This window comes from Lissotriton helveticus, chromosome 7 (genome assembly GCF_964261635.1).
Source record: "Lissotriton helveticus chromosome 7, aLisHel1.1, whole genome shotgun sequence".
Lineage (NCBI taxonomy): Eukaryota > Metazoa > Chordata > Amphibia > Caudata > Salamandridae > Lissotriton > Lissotriton helveticus.
In genome coordinates this window covers 143,214,992-143,241,107 of record NC_136068.1, presented here as the reverse complement: position 1 = coordinate 143,241,107, position 26,116 = coordinate 143,214,992, and the positions used below count along the sequence as shown (strand labels likewise).

Below are 26,116 nucleotides of genomic sequence, written 5' to 3'. Positions count from 1 at the left end.
CGTTTCAGGTGTTATAAGTTTTTTAGCCACTTTGCCAGACACAGGACCTTTAACAAGAGCCCCTGTTCTCTCCGGTGTTGTCGGTGGTGGTAGGGTCCATGACGACGTTTCTACTAGTTGGGACTTCTTCCATGGTTCAATGATGTTCCGATCCGTCGACGACCCCCCCGTCGACGGTATCGTCGTCGACGGCATGATGTCCGTCGTCGGTGCGTCTACAGACGAGATTTTCTTCGTCGACGAGGAACGAATCGTCGACGAGCACGTCGTCGACGAGCGCATCGTCGACGAGGACATCGTCGACGAGGACATCGTCGCCGAAGAAAATCTCGTCTGTAGACGCACCGACGACGGACATCATGCCGTCGACGACAATACCGTCGACGGGGGGGGTCGATTCATTCCTCGTCGACGTTTTCTTCGTCGACGTTCTCGACGTCGATTCTCCCGTCGACGGCGGACTTCTCGTCGACGTTGTCGACGTCGACGGGCCTATCTTCACCGTCGTTGAGTTCTTCGTCGACCGTGTCGTCGTCGACGGGCCCACTTTCATCGTCGATGGGTTCTTCGTCGACGGTGTCGTCGTCGACGGGCCCAACTTCGTCGTCGATGGGTTCTTCGTCGACGGTGTTTTCGTCGACGACTGCTTTGGCAGCATGATAGATGGTATAGGTTTACCCGCTGACGACGATGATAGGGTGGTCGTCGTCGAGGCGAGAACAGACGACGCTGTCGTCGTCGACACAGTCGTCGTCGTTGTGGAGACGGCGAGTGGCGTCATAACTCTTTTTTGCGATGAAGATGACGCAGGCTTAGAGGATGAGTGCGTAGGCTTCTTAAAGGCATGAGAGCCTTTGTCAGACACTGAAGATGTCGTCGACCTTGCCTCTGAAGATTTCTTTTGTACCTTCATAGGAGGAGTGTCTGAGGGGCCAGGGGACTCCCCCCTAGGCCTCTTGTGGGAGACGTCTGAGGTCATGGAGAAGCTTCCCTCTGAGGACTCCACATTATCCCTTTGTTTAAGCCTGTCCAGCCAAATTAGAAGTCGACCTTCTCTATCCCTCAAGGTCTTGTTAGGGAAAGAGCGACATATCTTGCAGTCTTTAGGGACGTGGTCAGGATAAAGGCAATATAAGCATAGGTCATGCTTGTCCTCCACATGGAGCCTTTTCTTCCCACATGAAGAGCAGGCCCTGAAAAGGGCTTTCTTCTGGGATCCAGACATTCCTTATAATTGTGAGGAAACAAATCACTTACTGCAAGAGAAGAGTCTGAAGTATCCCTGTTCAAGATTTTGAGAAAGAATTCCTTGTCACAAGTGAATAAGTAGGTTTTGAAGAGATCCTGAGGAGAGCTCAGGTTGGAGACTCCCTAGCCCAACGTGCGGTAGAAAATCTGAGAGACTGAGGCTCCTGTCAGGAAGGTTCTAGAGGGAGGTGATAGCTGATTGGCTGGCTCTAATAGTTTGGTCCTTTTTACATAAGGACAAGGATAGGCTACTAAGGTGAGGCCCTTAGTCCTATTTTTCTCTATGTATGTCTATAGGACATTACTTTTCTATGTACCGGAGGCTCCCGTCTCGACGACGGGGAATGATTCAGGCATGTGAATCTATGAAAGACACCCCTAATACTGGATAATGAATGAATGCACAAGTGCAGCAATGAATGACAGAGTGCAAACTGGAACGAGTGCTGGGCGATTCCGACACAATGTCAGATTTGTTCTCTTTACCTTTTTCTACTAATTTTAGAGGGCAGGAGGAAGGGGCAATATCATGCATAGGAAGCTATCCACAACACTGTTATTCATGGTCGTACCATTGCTCTTTCTTTTGTATGTTGCTACCCACGAAGCCTTGAACAATATGTGTTTGTATCGACCTGTGAACTTCAATAAAAAAAATGTAAACCATTTTTTTTTTTTTATTAATGACAGTGCATGTATGATAACTTATTGAGTGCTTAAACTCACCAGTGAACGCAGAGGCACTTTCAGGTATAATCTAGACCTATTAGCATTGTTGTTGCTTGTTTACAAAATAATGTAGTGGTAGAGCATTACTGGGTCAAGTAAGATGTTTTGAGGAAGACCCAGCTGTGGTTGAAACACAAAAGATCTTTCCTGTTGCCCATTAGTGACTGGTTGAGAGGGCGCCACCATCCCCCCATTGCCCAAGTTAGTTTTTTAAACAGCTTCCACCACTAGTACAGTTGGTGAGCCAAGTGCAGTACAATTAATGGTTGTGGGAAGCAGACGGAACAAAAAAACACGAGCCTCCAACCTATGTATACCCAGGGCAAACCATAATCAGATGGCCTGACTACACAAAGGAGTCTCAGCTTTTCTCTGGTACTGATTCCTTGCGCACTAGCAGCAGAAGTTCTAAATGTGTGAAGCAATAGGCTGCTCCAAGATACAATGTTCCACATCTACTGGAGTCTCTGTGGACAGTGTATTGTTTCTGGTGCACTGCTGGATAGAGACGGATCGCCAGAGCAGACAATATTGACAGTCTTAAAAGCGAAATTGCTGCCAGCCATTAGCTATGGCCACCTGGCCGTCCCTGGGTCACAGGACGCCCTCCTCAACTCAGCCCAAGCCAAAGTATATAAATCAGTGCTCCTCATTCCGGGGTCAGCGAGGAAATTAAGGCTAAGATTGGAGCTAGGTCTGGCGAGGCCAGACTTGATGTGCCAGGGGGAGATCATAAAGATATATGTAAGGATTTTAAGGGCTCCAGCCAATTCTTCAAGACAACAATTGAGATGTATCTTCGAGGGGCCAAGCAAAGATGTGGCTGGTATTTGGCGAACAGCCGACCAATATAAACTTTTAAATTTTTTTTTTTTAAGGGAAGCAGCCGTTAACGGGCTCAGTCCATAGATTGCCCAAGTCCATGGTCGCTAAGAGGAGTTTAACTTGTTTGAACCAGGAGATATTACCCGAGCCCATTATAGATCTAACATCCAAGATTGATTTTGCGAAAAGAGCCAATTCGGTGGTGGTCCAGATCATCCTCCATAGGGCCACTGGCTTGAAACGAGCAATATCATCTATAGAATGACTGCCCAAGTCCATTAAAAGCGGCTTCATGGGACTAGAACAGGGAAGGCCGGTTAGGTTCCATAGAAATGTATTTTGAACTCTGACCAAGGGGGAAAGGTCCGCAAAACGCCAATGGTCCGCTCCGTACAAGATCGCTGAACCTATCCTGGAGTTATAGATTTTCATACCTGGACCTATCCTTTTCGTCTGCGACGATCTCTGTTCTTTGACCAGGCACCCTGAGAGCTGGGCAAACTTGAGAGATAGGGTATCGATCTGGGGTTTCCAACTCATTTGTCTCTCTAGAACAATCCCCAGATAGGTCATGACATTAGTTTGTTCTAATTCAGTGTTATTCATCATGACATGACCCACCACAGGTCTCCTATATAGATTTCATCATTGGCTTGTTATCATAACCAACTCAGACCTAATAAAATGTGCATACACTTTCTAAGAAGACAACCATCAAGCATACAGAATTAAAAAATTTAAATATGTACAAAATAGAGTTGTTTTGCGTGTACTGATTCCACCCAGATGCTCGGATACCATACACTAAGCCGGAAGCTGATCTCGCTGACCTAGTACCGCTGGCTGCATTGCTGCAGGTGGAACTGCCACCAGATCCCCAAGACATCCAGATGGTGTCCACAACTAGGTGGGCCTGAAAGCACTTGATCCAGATGACAGGTGGCCATTTACTATACTCATCGGCCCTCCCCCTGGCCGCCAATCCCTGCTGCCTATCTTACAAAAGGCCCAGGTTCGCCAAACACTTACTAAATATTCTTTGACCACCATAGGTGACCTCCACCAGGATGGACATGTATTCTCGGTTATGGAGAATACTCGTTTCCAGGCGGCTTTCCTGATGGACCAGTTTTTGTGTTGGGGCGGATGCATGTGGTACTTAGGGCTCAGATTCTCAGCTATCCCCTGGAACTGGATGATTTTTCCACTCTGACACTACTTATTACAGATATGGGTGGGGATCATTTAATATCTAAACTTTATAAGTCGAGCCTGGCTCTGCTCCTAACCAGAGACGCTAAAGTCTGTGCAGCCTGGGAGCGGGATCTTGGTCACCCACACCGGCTAAAGTACATCTGAGGATACCTCTCGCTCTCACGCATGCCCAAAATGTCACTCATCATCAGCGGACTTTGCCCACATGACATGGACCTATGACAAGATTGCCTGGTACTGATTGGCCACATTTGATGAATTGTCGAGCATGACTCAAATTACACTCACACCCTCACCACTGCTAGCGCTCCTGGGAGATATATATATATATATATATATATATATATTATCCCCAAGTCCTCAGCCATTTCATTGCTGTCTCTCTAATGCTCGCTCAACGGGAAATTGACATACAATGGGGCAGCAGGCACCCTCCTACACAAAAAGCATGTATCAACAGCTTAATACACTGTAACACTAATAGCGAATTGTACGCCAGTCTACAACCACTCACAACTCGACTTTGCGGCATATGGCAGCCATTGCAAGATTATCTTCTTACGCTTGAAGACACACCCAGCTCCCAATCTCAGCAAGGCCATCCCCTCCCTATGCCCACAGTCACAACACTAAGATTTGCTCTGAGTAGCGGAAGCACCTAGTGCACTCCCCTTGTCGGTACACTGTAAAACCCGACCTCCTGTATTGTATATATGACTGCATCTACCTGGAAATCACGTATTTCTGCATGTAATGGGGGATGAAATGTATCGCTTACCTCTTATTTGTTAATTGCAATCACTGTGCGGTACCTTTGTTTTTTTACAAAATTGCAAAATAAAGTTCTTTTAAAAAGTTGAATTTAGCCTAATTTTTTAACTCTGAGCCTCGAAAGCCACAGCCACCTGCCCCAGAAGGCACAGCTGGCCTCTGGTTTTAATGGTCTGTTTTCTGAAGTTCATGTTTCCACTCCTTCTAGTGCTGAAAGGTATGTAGTGTAGAATTCATGGTGTGGCAGGGACTTCGGATAGGACAATACAGTTAGAAGATACCTGTCCTTTAAATTAAAATGTGTTCTAGATCTGCCTATGTGTTGAGTGTGAATTACATCTGTGACGTTGCTTTTCAGGTTTTGTAAGAAATATTATTTGCTTTTACTTCCCCAAAAAATAACTTACAAAATTGTAGCTGTTGAAACAATATACAGTTCCTCCAAAGAGCAGATAACAAGAATTATATATTTTTCTTTTTTTAAATCTTTTTATTAACTTTGCTCAAGAGACCATAGTGTACATGAATCACTGATGTTCGTACATGGTAGGGTTTTAACATCGCAGTAATGATATGCAAGAGAGAGAGAGACAAGGCAGTAATCCGCCAGCGGCGTCAAATGCAAAAGTCTACAGGAGGGCAAATTCCCAACCAACATGCTGCTCGAGCAGTCACCTCCCCAACTCCACTTAGGTGTCACTGATATATCTCACTCTTCCCCCAACGTCGCTTTATATCGTTGCCATGGTGCCCATATTTACTCCCATTTTTTTACAACACCCCCTGCTTTTATACACTGTTTCTTCAGCTCCCTGGCACCAGTCAAGGTTTTTTTCCCACTCTCCCAGCGATGGCGGTAGAGGCGCACCCCACCCTCTGGCAAGGTTTCGTTTGGCAATCCCTGCTGCAAGGGCCGACCATATTCCTATGTGTCTGGGCCTTTCGGAATCTCCTCGAATCATCAGGAGAAGCCATTTAGCGTCCACTGGAACCGTCACTCCCAACAAGAATTATCAAAGAGCAAATCTTCTACTCCCAGAATTTTTCAGAGGGGGTGACAATCAGCTTACCTTTTATAGTAATTTGTGAGAATCACTGTAACAAAAACACCTCTTACCAGGCTTTCACATAGAGTCAAAACAATTCATGCTTAAAGGCCTATTGGCTTTAACATATGCTTTTCAGAAAATAAGGGAAGCCTACCGCCTCTGTTGTAACTTTTCTTGAAAAACAGATCAGACTTATACAAATGTTCATGGTTAAAATGGTCAGGCCTAAAGATCACCGTATGTATATTGGAAACAATAGTTCTGGCTAGATAACTGCACTGTCAAACACAGAGTAAACAAGCTTTTGCAAAGCCCAAGTGTATGATCTTGGCAAACTTGTGTTTTTTTGATTTTACTTTTTTGCAAGCATATATAATAAACATTAATTATTTGTTTACAAGCATTTGCAATAAAAAATGTATATGTAAAATGCAATAAAAACTAAATTGGTGCCAACAAAAAGTGGTGTGAATATGTCTGCAAAAATGCATTTAAAAAAATTTAATAAAAGCTAAGATTGGCCTACCAGCCAGGCAGTGAAGTCGAGTTTTTTCAGGTGCCAATTGCTGAAGTGAGCTGGGCCATTGCCCTATTCTCAAAAGCATGACCGGTACATTGGGCAGAAGAAAAACGTGTATGACACCTGAACTGGCCACTGGATGAAGACGGCTGACCAAAAGTCCATCTGTATATAGGTGTGTGTGCTTTTTTATTTTTCATAAAAAGCCTGAGGCCGGCAACACTGCTGAAGCTGTATGTAGGCCTTCTGCGACCAGGCGGGTCGGCTGACATCGTCACAAGAACATAACTCGGACTGGTGGTCTGTTATACCCCCATCACCCTCTCTATAATCCCCAACAGGATGATTGGACTTGGGAATCGGCACCTCTGGTACACACACAAGACGAAGAAAAGGAGCCCGGTGCCTTTAACTGGGCCTTCTATTTGACGAGGCCCCGCCCCCTTTAGAAGACAGCGTGTTTCCATTGGATAAAAGGCAGGAAATACACAGAGAGGTGTGTGTCGTCATCAACGCGAAGGAGGAGGACAGAGTAGCAGCAGCGGTAGCGAGTTGGAATCAGAAGTGCCCCGGAGATAGCATGGAGTACGGGGAAGACGGCGGGTCGAGTTCACCAGGACCAGTGCCAGGAGGCCAACGTTCTGGCTTATCCCCGAGCCACGTTCCTGGAGGAGCGTGGCTTCTACAGGTACGGGACAACTCTCAGACTGGGTTGGGAGGCGGTGACGCCGGTAGACCTAAGACGGACTCTTCTTTTATTGAGACCGCACGCAGTTACTCCCCAAATTCACTTTTCCTTGCACTTCTCACTCCCTCGCCATCACCACTCGTTTTGTTTAGCTTACGAATTTGCTGTGGCGTGTATCACGAGTGAAAATGGTGCTTCCTCACACCCGGCCCCTGTATTTGTTGTTTTTTGGAGGACAACCCCCTGACGGCCTCTTTTCTCTTCTGCTTCCTCATTCCCCCTACATCGGCGAGACTGTTGAGGAGTGACACGAAGAGAAGACCAGGCAGCACGGCAGACCCTAGACCAGGGGTCTTCAAACTGTGGGGCGCGACCCCCAGGGGTAAGGGGGCAAAGAAAACAGAGAGATAAAATTAAGTGGAAAATGACAATTAAAAGTTAGGAGAGAGAGGGGGTGAAGAGAGGGGGAGTGAGAAAATGAAGGGGTTGAGAGGGGGTGGGAAGAGGAGTGGACAAGGGAAGAGAAAGGAGTGAACATGTTCAGAGTCATTAACATTAGCTACCCCAATACTTGTTTAGAAGAAGTACTTTGAGTTCCTTTTTAAAGAGAGGGTAAGAGGGGTTGCAGCGAAGATCCTTAGGGAGAGAGTACCAAATTGTAGGAGCGTTACCAGAGAACGCACAGGATTGGGTCTTTTGACATTTGAGTCTGGGTGGGATCAAGACAAGGGAGTTTGTGCTCCTCAGGGACCTGGAGCAACCAACTTTGTGTAGTTTTGTTGTAAGGTAAGAAGGGGTGTTTTGGTGAAGAGCTTTGTGAGTGAAGCAGGCAATCTTGTAGGTGGATCTTCCTTCTATTGGGAGCCAATTGAGATTTTTGAGGACGGGGGAGATGTGATCAAATTTTTTACAATCAGAGATGAGTCTCGCAGCTAGATTGAGGACAGATTTAATCGGTGCAAGATGGCTTTTAGGGGTGCCAGCCAAAGTGGCGTTGCCATAGTCAATCCTGGAAAGGACAAGCGATTGAACAACAAGTTTGAAATCGTCTGCTGGAATAAATGGTTTAAGTTTCTTGAGGTGGAGAAGGGTGAAAAGCGCACTTTTGGACGCATTTTGTAATGTGGGGGATAAGATTTAGATTCTGGTCGATACTGATGCCTAGGGATTTGACAGAATTAGAGGTGGAGAGTGTGCAGTTAAGAGCTTTGATGTCATTTATCCAGAGTTGAATGGGAAGGGAGTTGTTTTGGGGGGAGAAAAGGATGATTTCAGTTTTTTTCGGGTTCAGTTTGAGATGGTTCCCATGGACCCAGGTTTGAATTCTGGTCAGGGTTTCATTGAGGTGGAGAATGTCTTTGTGGGATTTGATCTTGTAGTATAATTGGGTGTCATCGGCATAGAGGTGGTAATTGATATTAGCTTGTTTGAGGAAGAGGGTGAGTGGTTCCATGAACAGATTGAATAGGGTTGGGGAGAGGATGGATCCTTGAGGGACGCCGAGTGATACAGGTTGAGGTTTAGAGAGAAAGTGGCTGAGCTTGATTTGCTGTGATCAGTTTTGAAGGAATGAGGAGAACCATTTGAATACGTTGCCATCTAATCCGAACCGGTCTTTGCGAGTGTAGAGAAGGGTGGGGTGGTGGACGGTATCAAATGCAGCTGAGAGGTCGAGGAGGATTAGTATTGAGGATTCCCCTTTGTCTAGGGAGCGATGAATGTAGTCAGTGATATTTAGCATAGCAGTTTCTGTACTGCATTCCTTTCTAAAGCCGGATTGGAAAACATCAAGGAGGTTTAAGGAGGCGATATGTTTCTCTAATTGCAATAGGACACATTTTTCGAGGGCTTTAGAGAGGAATGGAAGGTTAGAGATAGGGCGAAGGTTGTTAAGGTCATTGGGGTCAGCAGTGGTGTTTTTGAGAATGGGTGAGATATGACCAAGCTGAAGGGGAGGTGGGGACACAGCCAGTGGAAAGAGAGGAGTTGATGATTTTGGTCCATGTAGGGGCAATGATAAATTTAAGTTCTTTAACCAAAAGGGCGGGAAGAGGATCTTTGGAGTGGGAGGAAGGTTTTCGTTTGGGCAATGATATTAATGATTGTAGATTCTGAAACTGGACTAAAATCACTCCATGAGGCATTGTTTTTAGCAGGGGGGCTTATTTTCGGAAAGGAATCTTGTTGGGGGAGAGCAGGGAGGGGATGAGAAGGATCGAGAGGTGCGGAAAAAGAGGACGGAGGAGAGTAATTAAAAGTGCTTCCTATTTATATTTGCTGTTCTAAGTATTCACAGATAAGTGCAAAAAATACAGCTGTAGGTGACTGCTTATTTCTGGGCCATCAAAATAATGAGCTGGTAACCCTAATCATTAGACTGGAAGTTTGTTGCAGGATCATCACATTATTTATTTCCTCCACCCTCGAACCCTGATTAATGCCATTATAGCAATAGTTTAACTTATATCTGAAACCCTACGCTTCAAGTTTCTGGGAATGCACCCTGCTTTCAGACTACTCACTTCTCATTCTCGCCTTCACTTTCACGTTCACCCTGCACTCCCAGCGATCACAATGCACTCACACTGATCACCATGCACTCATAGCGATCACCATGCACTCACACTGATCACCATGCACTCACACTGATCACAATGCACTCACACTGATCACAATGCACTCACACTATTCACCCGCTCACCCTGCACTCACACTATTCACCCGCTCACCCTGCACTCACACTGATCACCATGCACTCACACTGATCACCATGCACTCACTCTGATCACCATGCACTCACACTGATCACCATGCACTCACACTGATCACCATGCACTCACACTGATCACCATGCACTCACACTGATCACCATGCACTCACACCGATCACCATGCACTCACACCGATCACCATGCACTCATACCGATCACCATGCACTCACACCGATCACCATGCACTCACACCAATCACCATGCACTCACACCAATCACCATGCACTCACACCAATCACCATGCACTCACACCATTCACCCGCTCACCCTGCACTCAGTGATCACAATGCACTCACACTGATCACAGTGCACTCACACTGATCACCATGCACTCACAACATTCACCCACTCACCCTGCAATCACAGTGATCACAATGCACTCACATCATTCACCCGCTCACCCTGCACTCACACCAATCACCATGCACTCACACCATTCACCCGCTCACCCTGCACTCATAGTGATCACAATGCACTCACACTGATCACAGTGCACTCACACTGATCACCATGCACTCACAACATTCACCCACTCACCCTGCACCTACCGTGATCACAATGCACTCACACTGATCACAATGCACTCACATCATTCACCCGCTCACCCTGCACTCACACTGATCACAATGCACTCACATCATTCACCCGCTCACCCTGCACTCACACTGATCACCATGCACTCACACCATTCACCCGCTCACCCTACACTTACCGTAATCACAATGCACTCACACTGATCACCATGCACTCACACCATTCACCCGCTCACCCTTCACTCACAGTGATCATAATGCACTCACACTGATCACCATGCACTCAAACCATTCACCCGCTCACCCTGCACTCACAGTGATCATAATGCACTCACACTGATCACAATGCACTCACACTGATCACAATGCACTCACACTGATCACCATGCACTCACAACATTCACCCACTCACCCTGCACTCACAGTGATCATAATGTACTCACAGTGATCACAATGCACTCACACTGATCACCATGCACTCACACCAATCACCATGCACTCACACCAATCACCATGCACTCACACCAATCACCATGCACTCACACCAATCACCATGCACTCACACCATTCACCCGCTCACCCTGCACTCAGTGATCACAATGCACTCACACTGATCACCATGCACTCACAACATTCACCCACTCACCCTGCAATCACAGTGATCACAATGCACTCACATCATTCACCCACTCACCCTGCACTCACATCAATCACCATGCACTCACACCAATCACCATGCACTCACACCAATCACCATGCACTCACACCATTCACCCGCTCACCCTGCACTCAGTGATCACAATGCACTCACACTGATCACAGTGCACTCACACTGATCACCATGCACTCACAACATTCACCCACTCACCCTGCAATCACAGTGATCACAATGCACTCACACCATTCACCCGCTCACCCTGCACTCATAGTGCTCACAATGCACTCACACTGATCACAGTGCACTCACACTGATCACCATGCACTCACAACATTCACCCACTCACCCTGCACCTACCATGATCACAATGCACTCACACTGATCACAATGCACTCACATCATTCACCCGCTCACCCTGCACTCACACTGATCATCATGCACTCACACCATTCACCCGCTCACCCTACACTTACCGTAATCACAATGCACTCACACTGATCACCATGCACTCACACCATTCACCCGCTCACCCTGCACTCACAGTGATCATAATGCACTCACACTGATCACCATGCACTCAAACCATTCACCCGCTCACCCTGCACTCACAGTGATCATAATGCACTCACACTGATCACAATGCACTCGCACTGATCACAATGCACTCACACTGATCACCATGCACTCACAACATTCACCCACTCACCCTGCACTCACAGTGATCATAATGTACTCACAGTGATCACAATGCTGCTCCCGGCCATGGCCAGGTGAGCTTCTAATGTGGCAGCGCAGATTGGGAGGCCCTTCACAGAGGTTGACTAAACTTCTTTCTGATGTTAATTGCTGTATTTTGGTTATAAACTGGTACTGATGGGGTGAAATCATTCCTCAGTATTACTGTGTTTAAAAAAATTCTCAATAATAAAGCAATGCTACCCCAAAATACGCAGCATCACAGAACATTATTTACATTTTCTACTCACACAATTTAGTCAAGCCTGTCGCATAATTTGGTCCTCACCTTCCTCATAACCTAGAGGTTTAGAAATGTTTGTCAGGAGGGGGTCCTTACGCTTGAAAATGTTGACAGGGTGGTCTTGGCATCCAAAAGTTTGAAGACCTCTGCCCTAGACCCTGACAGCACCACGGATCCGGCCACGTTTGCAGCTGAAAGACTGACGAGTCGCCACAAGTGTGTGATTAAAAAAATAAAGCCCTACCTACCTCGACCTGGTCTCCACTTAGTTCCTTCTACCCCACCACACCTTTATAATTGCTTACTTGGAGGTGATGAAGCAACTATCTCATTGCTCACCTCCTAGTCACTTGATTGCAGACCACTGGGGTTACGATGTTATAGAAAATAGCGCTTGTGACATCACACACGGACGCTCTCATTTGCATTATAGAAAAGCACATATGCATTGCATCTGGGATTAAACACAAAAACATCACAACAATGGCAGCGGATTGACACCATGTGATTCAGTGCCCTATTAACGCAGAATCCACGTGGGACTCTATTTACTGCATTGTCCTGGAAGATAGGGAGGGGGGATATGGAGGGACGCTGCTCTATTTATAACCAACAAGATTTCAAGTTCTTATTGTGCATTGTCTGATGTCCGAACAAGGCCAGAAGTGGTAGAGCTCTTCCCATTCGCTCTCTGGGTGCACAGCATTGCTGCCTTTGGGGCAGATTTTACACATTCGACACCACTTCTTTACTGCGATTACCGGTCAAGATGTTCTTTAAGATGGGGGCGACCATTGCTGCACGTTTGGAGGGTGCAATGGCAGCTTGTGCGCTAAACAAATACCAAATAACATGAAAAACTGGCTTTCTAAGTTATCCAAGCCGGAAGGGAATATTTAAGGGTTCAATTCTTTTTTTTTTTATTACATTTTTTATTTGCAAAAAGAACTAGGTAAAGTGGTCATCACATACAAGGAATACATTTGTTACATAGCGTCTGCAGGAAAATCACAGGTTTTACAGATCTCTACTATTACAGTCAATCTCAGGATTACATCAAATACAACGGAAATCACAGTTCAGTTAGCTCGTCAATGGGGGTAATGTTTGGGGGTTCACATATGTTGCCACGATAATCGTTCCAGTTAGACCACACCGCAACCCACTTTCGGGGACATCCCCGGGCCACATATACTGTCTTCTCCTGGACCATACACCAATCCATATCCTTCTTCCAGGAACTGAGTGTTGGTGGCGTGACTGCCCCCCACAATCTCGCTATGTTTCTCTTTGCAATAGCGAGCCCTAGCGTTACCCATAATTTGGCTGTCGATGGTAGGTCGGAGGGCTCCCAGATATTAAGAAGGCATCTCTTAGCCTCTGGGCATAATTCCACCCCCCACACCTCACGCTTGCACCTGAGTACTCGTGTCCAATAGACCTGTATCACTTGGCACTCCCATATTATGTGTAGGAAGGTACCAACCTCCGCACACCCCCTGCGACAGAGTCCGTCTTCGGTGCGGCCCATCTGGACCAGCCTTGTGCCTGAGATATAAACTTGGTGCAGGATCTTCAACTGGATCCGTCTTAGTTTTGCCGTGATTGCTATTTCCCTGGGGGATGCAAGCGCCTCTCGCCATTCTTCCTCATCGATTTCGAGTCCATCTGCCTCCCATTTCCACTTAAGAGCTAGTAGCGGGTCCGGGGTGTGATTAATGAGTTTTTTATATGTGAGAGGGATAGCCCTCTCCTGGAGGTGGCCATCAAGCAGTCTGTCCTCGAGTGGGGAGGACTCCGGGAGTTGGGTCCCAGGGGGGATATTGGCTTGAAGTGCGTGCCTGACCTGCATGTAGCGGAAGTGTTCTGTCTGGGCTAGGTTGTAGGTGTGTTGGAGAGTATCAAATGGTATTATCCTGTCCGGGCCCCACAGATCTTTGAGCCGAGATATTCCTATCAGGTCCCAGTTGCGGAATCCTTTAGTGCGGCTGAGTGTTCCCAGTTTTTCGGAGGCCCAAAGTGGAGTTGCTAGTGTAAGTTTGTCAGCCCAACCCAGTTTCTTTTGAACTATGTGCCATAACTGTACAGAGTGCTTTGGAGGCCCCGTGAGAAGGTACCTACCCGGTCTGGAGTAAAGGGCAGCCTCAAAGTTCCCGCCCGGGAGGAGCCATTTATCCATCCCGTACCCCTGGTCATTCACAGCACAGTGTGTGCCCTGGTTAATGGCCGAGAGATGTGCCGCCCAGTAGTATTTCCGGAAGTCCAGGAGCGCTATCCCCCCATCAAACCACCCAAGCGTTGAGTTTTTGTAAGGAGATCCGGGGCATTCCGGTCTAGAGGAGGTCTCTCTGGGTGGCCTCGATTGCAGCAATGTACCTTTGCGGGACTAAGTCCGGGTAGTTTTGGAGGGCGTAGAGAAACCGTGGCAGCGCCATCATTTTAAATAGAGCTGCCCGGCCCAGCAGGAACAGCGGGAGCTTCTTACAGGTGGCAGTGTCCTGCTTGAGCCTCTGTAAGGGCTGCAAGAGATTTCGCTCGTACCTGGTGGCCCGCTCCTTGGAGATGAAGATCCCAAGGTATGTGAAGCCATCTGTGGCTATCTGAATCGGGCAGCCGCACGGGATCAGAGGGGGCGCCATAAAGAACATAAAAGAGTGACTTTCCCCAGTTAATGCTATAGACTGAGTACTCTCCGAAACTATTAAAAATATCTAATGCCGCTGGAATGGACTCATGGGGTTTTGTAAGGTATAGGAGGATGTCGTCCGCATAGAGTGAGATCCTGTCCTCCCATCGGAGCCCTTTCAGGGAGGGAGTCTGTCTAATCCAGGCGGCAAGCAGTTCTAGGGAGAGAGCGAAAAGTAGAGGTGAGAGAGGGCACCCCTGTCGTGTCCCTCTTTCTAGTGTGAAAACCTCCGAGATTTTGTTATTGACCACCACCTGGGCTAAAGGTTCGGTATAAAGGAGGCACACCCAGCCGATAAAGTTCGGACCAAATCCCAGCTTTCGGAGAACAGCCATTATGTAAGGCCACTCTAACGTGTCAAACGCCATTGCTGCATCCAATAACACGACCACGGCAGCAAGTGGCAGCATCCCAATACTCCATGGAGACGGCGCAGGTTCAGTGCCGTGTTACGGTGGGGCACAAAGCCAGACTGGTCCAGGTGTACCAATGTATTTAGGACCGGTTTAAGCCTGTCGGCCAGCACTTTAGCCAGGATTTTCGGCTCGGCATTTAGAAGTTATATTGGCCTATAAGAGGTAGTCAACTCTCTAGCTTTCCCCTCCTTTGAGAGAGCCACGATCATGGCTATTCGCTGGTCCTTCAGCAGTATGCCCTGCTCTCTACTGTCCTCGAACATATGTTTCAGGTGTATGCCAATGCTGTCAGGCTTGAGCTTGTAAAGCTCAATCGGAAGATCGTTGTGTCCGAGAGCCTTCCCAGGTCGAAGGTCATGGATGGCTTTGACCAGTTCGTCAGTGGTGAGGGGCGCCACCAGAACCTCTTGTTCCACGTCAGAGAGGGTGGGCAAAGTAATGTCGATCAGTAAGGCCAAAGAATCCTCTTCCGATCGCTCCGATCTCCTAGTGAATACCCTTCTAAAGTGTGTCGCGAACTCCCTGACAATCTTGCGTGGTCCGTAATGACGGCACCAGAGTCCACCTTGAGCTCGGCCACAACTTTCTGAGCCTGCTGCTTCCTGTCCAGCCATGCTATTAATTTGCCCGCCTTGTCTCCCTGGTCATATAGTCTGCCCTCCCTGTCTCTCGCCAAGGTCTTTGCGGTGTCAGTGGCCAGGGCCTTGTATTCCACAGCTTTTATTTGAATCTGATGGAGCATGTCTGGGTCCCCACCACTCTGTGCTACGCCCTCAAGTGCCAGAAGATAAATTTCTATGGCGATTATCTGTACTTCCCGTTCTTTACGGCAGCCAGCAATCGCCGAGAGGCCCTACCCCTCAGCACCATCTTAAAAGCCTCCCACAAGACTACTGATGATTCTACAGTCCCAACATTCTCCCGAAGTATCTGTCAATTGAATGAGAGAGTTTCTTTTTAGTGTCCTCACCCGGATGTACCAGCCGTTGATCGGCGCAACACAACCCTCCCTCCGGTCTCCAATTGTCACGTGGGCCCACAGAGGAGAATGGTCCGAGATACCTCGTGTCAGATGGGCAACTTCAAGGATCATAGCATCTTGGTGCATTGGTGCCAGAATATAGTCTAGGCGTGAAAAAGTGTGGTGTGGGCCAGAGAAGAAAGTGTACTGTCTTTGTGTCGGATGTCTGAAGCACCAGAGGTCAATGAGTCCAAATGTCTCCATGAGGTTGGGGAGCCACATCTGCCCCGCTCCAATATCCCTGGCTGGGTGTCTGTCCAAGTCGCCTGCGACCACGGCATTGAAGTCCCCACCCATTAGGAGCTGCCCCTTTGGGAGGGAAAGCAGTAACCTTCCCAGATCGTGATATGATTGCGTCTGGAGGCCCGGTGGAATGTAAGTTGTTACCAAGTTGAGCCTGCGTCCTTCCCATTTCCCTGACATAGCAGCAATGTGCCCCACAGTGTCCACGTCTGTATGATCAATGACAACTGGAAAATTTCGTCGCAGAAGTATCCCAACCCCCCCAGGACCCGGATGTAAAACCAGCGTGCGCCGTTAGAGTGTACCTCCATCTGTTTAGTGCGTAGCACGTGTTTCCCATCAGGTTGGTCTCCTGTAATAAAACTACATCAGGGAGGTGTCACTTAACAAACTGTAGCACAATACTTCTTTTAAGTTTGTCCTCATCTCACTGACGTTCCAGCTAATCACCTTTAGACTTTTATCCCACTTCATAGCCATCCACACAAATGACTGTAAATCTGTTCCTGCGCTTCCCAAAACAATTTTCTAGAACATTTGCATGACCTCGGTGTGACCTTACCAAACTTCCCCCCCCCACCCCCATCCCACAATTACGTCCCCCCAATCCTTCTCCCTGAAACTGGTGTCCCCCCCTACACCCCCTCCCTGCTTCCCTGCTCCATAGGCTTTGAACTACCCACATCCCCAATTAGCAGAGCGCCTTTCGCCCAACCCAACCCAGGAGTGAGGAAACCTCCCCCTCCCGAAGAACCTGCTTAAGGGGGAAAGTGCATCGGCTCCAGCTCCAACCGCTGCACGTGCCCACCCCCCATAACATAACAAATGCTATAGATGCATACATTCCTCAAGGATTGGATCACAGTCACATATGTTTGGGCCCTTCACTTGCCAGTTACTGCTCCGGCCCCTCCAAGGTCAGCAGGGACCACATGTTTGTAAAGGGGGGGGAGGTCTATAACAATCTCAGCCTAACTCTATGTAAGGCCACAAGTACTTATATGATTAAATAACATCCCCCCCATACAAAGGACCCACAAGGAAAGGTGGGTCCCATATTCTTGCACAGGAGCACACAATACGTTACAGTTCGTAGGGGCCCATGCCGTCAGTTCCACCTCCTCTAGGGTCCAGCCGCATCTCGAAGTGTCCCTCATTTTGGGCTTACAGACCTCGACCGCCAGGAGCGCTGACTTGTTCTGTCCACATCCGATCTTTCGTCCTTAGATCTCGGCGAGGCAGCCTGATTGTCTCTCCAGACATCCCCCTCCATCCGGTCAGGAGCTCGTGACGACTCCCTGTCGAGCCAGTCCTAAACGTCCGATGGTGCAGTAAAGAACAAAGATTTGCCCCCTGCAATGACCTTGAGCTTGGCGGGAAAGAACTACATATATTTGAGTCCTCTGTCTCGCACCGCCGCCTTCACTCCAGTAAATGAGCGCCTTTCGCATTGCACCTGGAGCGTGAAGTCTGGGAAGAATCGGATTGTGGCGTTTTCGTATTGCAGGTCACCTGACTGCCGGGCAGTCTGGAGGATAGTGTCCCTATCCCTGTAGTTCACGATTTTCGCTATGATTGTCCTGGGTGGCGCTCCAGGCTTGGGCTTAGGGATTGGCGCATGGTGAGCACGTTCAATGGTGAAGATATTGGATAGGCGCTTAGGTTTCAGGTGGGTGAGGATCAGGTCTTCCAGAAAAAGTTCCACACTAGGCCCCTTTGAATCCTCCGGTACGCCTACCACGCGAATGTTGTTTCTGCGGGCTCTCCCTTCTTGATCCTCCAGCTTCAGGGCCACCTGGCGGTGCTGATGCACCAATTTGTTTACTCGCTGCTCGAGTTTCTTCGAGGAGGCCTGGAGCTCCCTTATGTCAGATTCATTTGCCTTAGCCTTCTCCGATGTTTCCCTGAGGTCTGTACGGAGGAGGTTGACTTCAATGGAGATTTTGTCAATTTTCGTCTCAAGGTTAGTGCCCAGTGTCTGTATCGCCGTCATAATTGAAGCCAGGGACGGTTTCTTAGATGCAGTTTGATCTCCCGATGCACCGCCAGTCTGAGGGGGTCCCCATCTGGACTGCGTGTTTGTCCAGCTTGTTAGTTTGTTCGGCAACAGTATTTTTCGGTCTCATGGTGACGGCCCACTCACCCAGCCCGCAACTTTCAAGTGTCGCTCTCTAGCCCACCGAAGAGCCTCCCAGGCGACAGCGGTTGGACACCGGACCCGTTCCAGGGGTTCTTTCACTCCGGCCGGTGGCTGTAGCTCTTAGCTCCCCTACCCATCAATCGCTCAGTCGGCGTCAATAGGTGCAGACCTCTTCAGCAAGTCTTTGGGCTCACCCGCCTGCTCCCATGCACGGTGCGTGCTCCAGATTACTCCACATAACAGTCCATATACCCCCCGCAAGGTGCTTCGCCTTCCCGCGTGGTGGCCTCTCGGATCCCATTCGTACCCTTGGCCTCACTCCCTCAATCCAACTGCGCACCCAGGCCGGGTTCCCGTGGCGCTTCCACACTCACCTCTGTCCGATATAATGGGCCCCAGGACCAGGCAATAGTATGGCACACGAGGCTCGACAGAGTCTTTGTTGAGGGTTCCGTGTGATCTTCCCTTCTCCTTTATGCGGCCAGAGGCACCCCCAGCGGCTCAGGTGCTGTGCACGAGACCCCCTCCAGCCCGGTGGACGCCGTCGCTGACCCGCTCCGCTGCTCTGTGTTGGGCGGAGCTGCCGGGCACCCAGGTCAGGATCGGCACAGCTTACGGCCGCCGCAGGCCCCCGACAGACAGTAGGCCGGTCCATGCACTTACTAATCTGAAGGTCCCCGGCGCCGTCGTTATTCCCTCCGCTGTGGTTGGGGCCCCTCAGGGGCCGTGCGTCCCCGTCGGCACTCCCTCTCGGTTCAGCTGTCCAGCACGGGCCCCAACGTAGACTCCGGCGCACGCTTTCTGTACGCCGCGCAGGCCGCCAAGCCGGGGCCTCGGGTAGACTCCTGGGACGGAGGTGTGGCGCCAAGTCACCCGGCGGCCGTCAGGACCCAGCAGTCCGAGGTGCTCCAACAACGTTGCGGGCGAGTAGGAGCCCCGGGGTTGAAGCCTCCGACACCGGTATGAAGCGCCAGGCTGGGGCAGAGAGAGGAATGTGGAATAGGCGGTTTATGGTCGGATTAGTAGGGGTTAGGGCTCGGCTCCGGCAGAGCTCCCGAGTTAAGCGCCCATCTTCTTTGGAGCCTGGCCACGCCCCCCCATGGGTTCAATTCTTAAAACCAATTCGTAAATGCACTTGTGAAGCAGTGTACCTTTTGACTCTGTGTTATGCTCACCTCACCGCTTATTATCGGACCACTGTGGTTAAGAAAGCACAGTGACCACAAGTGCCTGCTGTAGAGACCTTTGTATCACCCACAGTTACCGGACTGACCCACACCGGTCATGCTTTTGAGGATGACCGACAACAACAGTACCAATCGCTCAAGCACTCACAAGCCCAATGCTGTTTTAATCTTTAATCGCACAAGCTAACAAAATAGACCTAGACAGTAGTAGTGGTAATACCTTAGCCCATATTACCCAAAAAACAATGTATTTTCAAATTATTTTCTGTGTAGGTAATTGCTGACAGAATAGAACATGGGAGTGTTGAATCGCTGCGGTGGCAGAAAGGAAACAAGATGAATCACCTGCCTTGGCTGCCACTTTCCAAGACTACGAAAAAAATGGTGGTCCAGTAAATCCACAGGTTTATGCTTGTTTTATGGATCTATTGCTAACAGGGAGAATGTCAAGCAACCCTTTGGGTGAGCCAGTGCCCCAGAAAAGGATATGGGCAGAAGTTTTGAGACCAGTCATTAAATGAACTCGCTACTGTGGACAATGACTGGCCAGATGATCAATGCCCACAAGATGCCGCCAAGATTTTTGACAGCACCCACATGCGGCAGGCACACACTAAAAATGCACTGGAGAGAAGAGGAGCTAACTGTAATTGTTCATGAAAGAGATCTTCAGCAAAGCAGCTTCAACCAGTGATATCTCGTGAACCATAACAGCAGGAGGAATGGTTCCCATGGTTCCGTAATTAGGGCGACCTCTGCCATCCGATGGGACGGGACCTCTTGCTGGGTGTTTCCAATGGGTGTCGAAGGAGATAAGTACACGTACCTTATAGGTACGAGGCAGGTTGGCACCAGAGTAGGGAAACTTTGCTTGATTCATAAAGAAGATAGAGCAGCTCCTTAACCCAGATGTCAATGTGCTTCTGCTGGGCAGGAAACCAGAGAACCCTGAGGACTCTAGGGTAGTCTTAATCTGTCAAGATGTCCCTGCACAGGTACATTCTGTCAGCTGGATTTGCACAGGTCTTCCTTTATTAAAGCACTCCCCTTGACAGGTGGAGTCTAGCTCCTCTCCCAAGAAGAGAGTTCCTCCTCTCTGCAAGGCAAGCCGCAAGGAGTTTCTGCATACTTTCCAGACTTAGGCCAGGTCCGGAGGAAAAAGGGAAATGATATTCAAGCAGAAGTTCCACTCCAGGTTCATGTTGTTGTTTCTCCAAGCTGTTGCACAGGCTTCCCCAATGTTGAGTCTAGTACTTTTATTGCTCTGTTGGCAAAAGTGACATGCTTCAACTCACCAGCGAGGTAGCAGTTTTGAAAAGCCTATGCAATTCTCCTATCAGAGGTTATCCAGAAGATGAACACGCTTCCAGTCCTGGTGATCACTTTGAGACCAGTTTAGTTGACTCAGGTGGAGACATTCATCCCCGTGTGGATGTTTCCGTTTAGAAGATGGATGTCGACAGCCCTCATAGTGGCTAAGAGCTGCATCTTAAGGCATTGGCGTACAGCTCAGGTGAACACGCATCAAGCATGGCTAGCTGAACTTTACCGGTTAGTTACGCATGAGCGCCGGATTTATACGGTTCAAGATCAAATCCAGGTATTTGCGGAGAGTGGGGTCCATTTTTAAGCTTATGTGAATTGTAATTATCTTCCTCTTGTGTGTGGTATACTTCTTTCATCCACTCAACTGTGATAGCGATTGGAGTGCTTTCATCTATGATCTAATTCTGGGATGAAATGTTTGAGGTTGGTGGCTTGGTTTATTGTTTTGTTATGTGTGGGGATAGGTTACCTTAGGCACTGCTTAAACTGTAGTTGTTAAGCGAGATGGCTCTTTTGTTCCTTATTGGATTTGTTTCTTTCTTTCCAAACTTCTTTTTTGTCTCAACTTAGTATAATATGTATGTTGGAGTGGAGACATTTGTGGCAGTACTTTGTATTTCATTATGGTTGTTTTTCATGTAAAATCAAAATTTAAATAAAGAAATGTACACAAAAATAGAAAAACTACCACCACAAAAGAAACTAGGAAGGAATGAGTATCACTGTAATGTGGAAACCTGGGTTACACAAAGGATATGGGCTGCTTGCCACTCCTACCCACTAGATACACTAGTTTTGTGGACGAGGAACAGGTAAGTCTAAGGCACGATGCAATGCCAGAGATAGATATTGGCAGCAAAGCACAAGGGTGTTGACAAGTCAAGCAGTACGCACATTTTGAGTCCAATGAAATGCAGCAGTCAACAGTTCTGATACAAAAAGACACATTACAGGCATCCTTCATACATGTTCCAAAAAACATGAATGCTAAGGACCACAATTATGGGTGGTAAGCAGACCTCGCACTGGAAGGTAGGGTGTCCCCCACACGTACAGATATAAAAACTGCGATAGATGAGAGCAAGAATATGGTGGCAGGGAGCAAAGAAAGCAGCAAGAAAGCCCAGGGGAGAGAATCTCGAATATCCCCTTCCAATACAGCTAGAAGGGATGGGGACTTGGGTATGGAGGGTAGAGAAATAGGACTTACAAGTGAGAGGGCGTGCGAGATTCTGAGGACATGAAAAAGGCAGCAGCAGAACTTGAATAGGAGATGGAGCAAATAACAGATGAAAATGTAAAGCATAGGGAATTGAGCAAACAAAAATAAACATTAAGTCAGAGTCAAGGTGGAAGAACAGAGAAACAAGCAAGTGAGACTCCATAGAGAAAAAGCATGCAAGAAAGGCACCCACTGGACACACTGACCTGTACGTGGGTACCTCCTGTTACCCGTGAGAGGAGGGGAGCACTCGTGGGCGTCGGACAAAGGAGGGGTGCAGTCACCATTGCTGAAGCTAAGTTCTTTGCTGCCTTTAGTCACCTCCTTGTCTGCAGTCCCACCTCCCTTCATGTCAACCTGCAAGAACAAAAAGACAATGTCAGCATGAGCGATGCAGATATTGTGGGGAAAAGTGTTAATGAGTGGGCTGCATTCGCCTTCTGATAGAACAGAGGCAAGGCTTTCCCTTAAATTAGGACAGTCATTCTACATATATGGAGTGCCTACTATTGAATAAATATATTGAGGGTGGCGCACACCTTATATTTCTTCTCAACCTAAGTTTGACAGTGTTATCAAATGTATCCGCGCAACACAGGGTCAGGAAACTACCTTTCTCCCTATTATGTGAATGTAGAGGTATTCAAGTCAAAATTAACCTGAAAGACCTGTGTGCCCTGCTGTATGTATTTAACATCATACAAACAGCTGGAACCGCACTTTTTCAATGCTTTTACATAATTTTCAACCACAATTTCTTGGAATGTTCATGTCTATGTATTCAATTCATATCAAACAATAAAAAATAAAATAAAATGTAAATAATCAACATCAATCTCATTACTATAACATCATTCTGTTATTAATATTAAATTCTTGTGTCTTCATCTGTACAGTCCACATTGAAGTTTGTCGCTTCCTACTATTGACCCACAGACCTTCTGCAAACATACTTACAATCGGTCTTTAATACTTTCAGTAAGGGCATGTTTGGTCAAGTATTGATACTGACAGTCGAGTCGGCCAGTCTCTTTTTTCTCTCTCTATTTTTTGTGACTTAAGCCTTGCTCGTGTTCCCATCTGGAGGGGCCATGGCCTGGCTGTTCACATGGCACTGTTTCTATTGGAGCAGGAGCAAGACCTATTCGCATGTGGCTGGGCTCTGTCTAGAGTGGCATAGAGGGCACAACCAAATACAATAGACTGGAATAAGGTGCGCGTAAATACCAGTGGCTGACATTCATTTAAGCATTCCATTTACCACTTTTTTTTTAATCTGAGCAAGACACCCTTAGTGTTATGGGTGTATTCAGAAGTAGGCCCCATGATCACGGTACCACTGGATTCATTTGCACCTCCCTGATGAGGTGTATAAGGCTGAAACCGGTCTGGAGTTGCTCACATTCCTGCTCAGAGGGAGGGGCCTGGCATGGACAGTTCGGACTGGACTGTTCCTATTGGATCAGGATCAAGACTGAGTTGCATATGACTAGCCTCTGTCTAGAGCGTCTAGTGGGCAAACAAATTATGCAACAACCAGTGGCTGCGGTTAATTCAAGTATTCCACGCATTACGTTTTTGTTTTTCTAAGTGAATTGAGCAATAGCAGCTGATGCATGGTCCATTTAAAAATGTCACTAGGGTTTCAAATACAAAGTCATAGGTAAAGCACCTCTTAAATCTACTGTCAACAGAATAACTTTGGTGGCTAGGCATCCGCTCTCTTTTAGGCATAAACTACTGCAGCATTAATATGGAGGCTTCTAATGCACTGCACATCCTAACACCTTTGCCTTATAGCAGGTGTGCACTGTGCACAAAGAATGAAATGAGCTACAAATACAAATTTCACAAATAAGCTACAACATTTGCACTTTACCCATCAATCCTTCGCTTGCATTAATTTGAAGGACAAAGACATCTAATGGATGGCCTCTGCAAGATCACTCTTGCGGTGTTGTTGACCTGTATTACAAAGTGACAGCACAATAAGGACGTCAGGGAAGGACATGTGCATCTAAGCAGACAAGCACATTTTACTCAGCAGGCATACATACCTCTAAAGTGAACCTGCGTAACACAGATTCCCCGAGCCAAACTTTGAAATCAGTTTCTAAACTCTGAGCATCTGATCATTACATGCCCCATTACTCCTATCACCGTCTCTTATTTTGCCTCATCTTTCTCGCTCCCTCACCTCTCCGCATGCACCATGTGCTTACGCCAGTCTCTCTGCACCATCTTTCTGAGCTCATCTCTGCATGACCTTTATCTTAATGAGCCCCACTTCCCACATGCCCCAGCTCTTTGCGCCACTTCGCAGTGAGTCCCTGCTCTATACACTATCTGTTACTGAGACTGTCTCTCTGCACCATCTCTTAATGAGCCACATCTCGCTTTTTGGCCTACACCGACGGACCACCTCCAACTGAGGACATTCGCTGCATGTGCCACACGCGTCTGAGACTCATCTCTCTACACGCTCCATCTCTTAGGTCCTCTTTTACGGACTCCCAGCTCTCTGCACATTCCATCGCTTGTCGAGACCCTCTTCTCTGCATATCCCACTTCTCTGCATCTTCTATTTTTGAGACCCATCTCCCTTTATAACCTCTTCTTTGCATAATTCTTTACTGACCCCCATCTTCTTGCATACCCCGTCTCCTCCTGCAGTGGGTGAAACATGTGTTGGTTATCTACTGGAGCCTTCCAATGTCTTATGATGTAATAACACTATTTTATATGCATCAACTAAATGCATAATTAAGGAACGAAAATAAAACTTTTTACAACACTATGAAATGGAGTAATTCTTTCAATATGAAGTAAGAAACGTGAGGCATTTACTGGGTACAAAAATTACCGTGTGTCATAAATATCACATCACTTATAATTGCAACCAGTTTGTGCACGGAACACAATTTACATGGGCTTTCATAATCAGACCCTAAAATTACACTGCGACTTTTACTTAGGCCTCTGATTTTATTATGCGTACTGAATTGGTGAGAAATACTGCGCTCTATTTTTACATGGCACATTGTAAATTCTGATAAAAAAAGTCCCGTAATTTCAAGTATTTTTTGTGAATTTTCAGGAAACAAAATGTTGCACTTTCGCAAAAGCCTACTTTTAAAGGTGTCAGTGTTGATGCTTATATTTGGATAGACACGTGTGGTGGTAATGAGAAGCAAGGTAGTTGTTCTATTTTCGTAACTAATAGAAATTAATGAAATGGAAATTAAGGACTGGCCATGTAGGACGAATGATATTGGAAATTCGTTGTACAGCTAAAAAGAGCATTTTTCACTAGAAACCAGGACATCTGGCACTGTTTAGTAAAGTAAGGCACTTGAAAATGTGAGGACAGTAGGAGGAAGCAGAGACACAGAAGTGTGCTTCTTAGCAAGAGGATGATACTTGTCAACTCAAACAGCCTACTGTAGAAAGGCCAGGACCTGACGATGAAAGAATCAGAGTAGGAGGTGGTAAAGAGTAGCTGGAAGACGAGTGTTAGACGCTTTCCTCTAAACACATTTCTATGGCATTTTAAAACATCCTAATCGGGACCTGAAAAAGAGATGTGCCTGGCTCCTCTCGAGTCCCACCTATGCTGGAGGGGTTATGGAAAACTGGTTCCTTCCTTCCTGTTGTCTACAAAGAGAAGAAACGTGGACGTCTATTGATTCGCATTTTCATGCAGATAGAGGAGGTGTTGTCACTTAAGATTAAGCGAGTACCTGGAGTTATGCTGTGTGGCCTTTCAATGTGGCTTAAGTATACAAACGATTCACAAATAATTGGGTAGGGCCTTTGTAAGCATAACAGGCCTGTGCACGACTGCGCCATTGGAAATCAGACATGGCAAAGCACAAAAAGAATTCTTGGAG

The 26,116-nt window shown here is 47.4% G+C and overlaps 1 protein-coding gene across 12 annotated transcripts in view; it reads right to left on the bottom strand.

The window, feature by feature from the left end:
• DNMT3B (DNA methyltransferase 3 beta) overlaps positions 1–26,116 on the bottom strand; it is a 791,643-nt gene that overhangs the window by 346,883 nt on the left and 418,644 nt on the right. For all 12 annotated transcript variants that reach the window (XM_078651794.1, XM_078651798.1, XM_078651793.1 and 9 more), the window contains one exon: positions 22,433–22,583. In XM_078651794.1, the coding sequence (XP_078507920.1) occupies positions 22,433–22,577 (145 nt within the window). In that variant the 5' untranslated portion in view covers positions 22,578–22,583. The remainder of the gene's footprint in view (positions 1–22,432; positions 22,584–26,116) is intronic.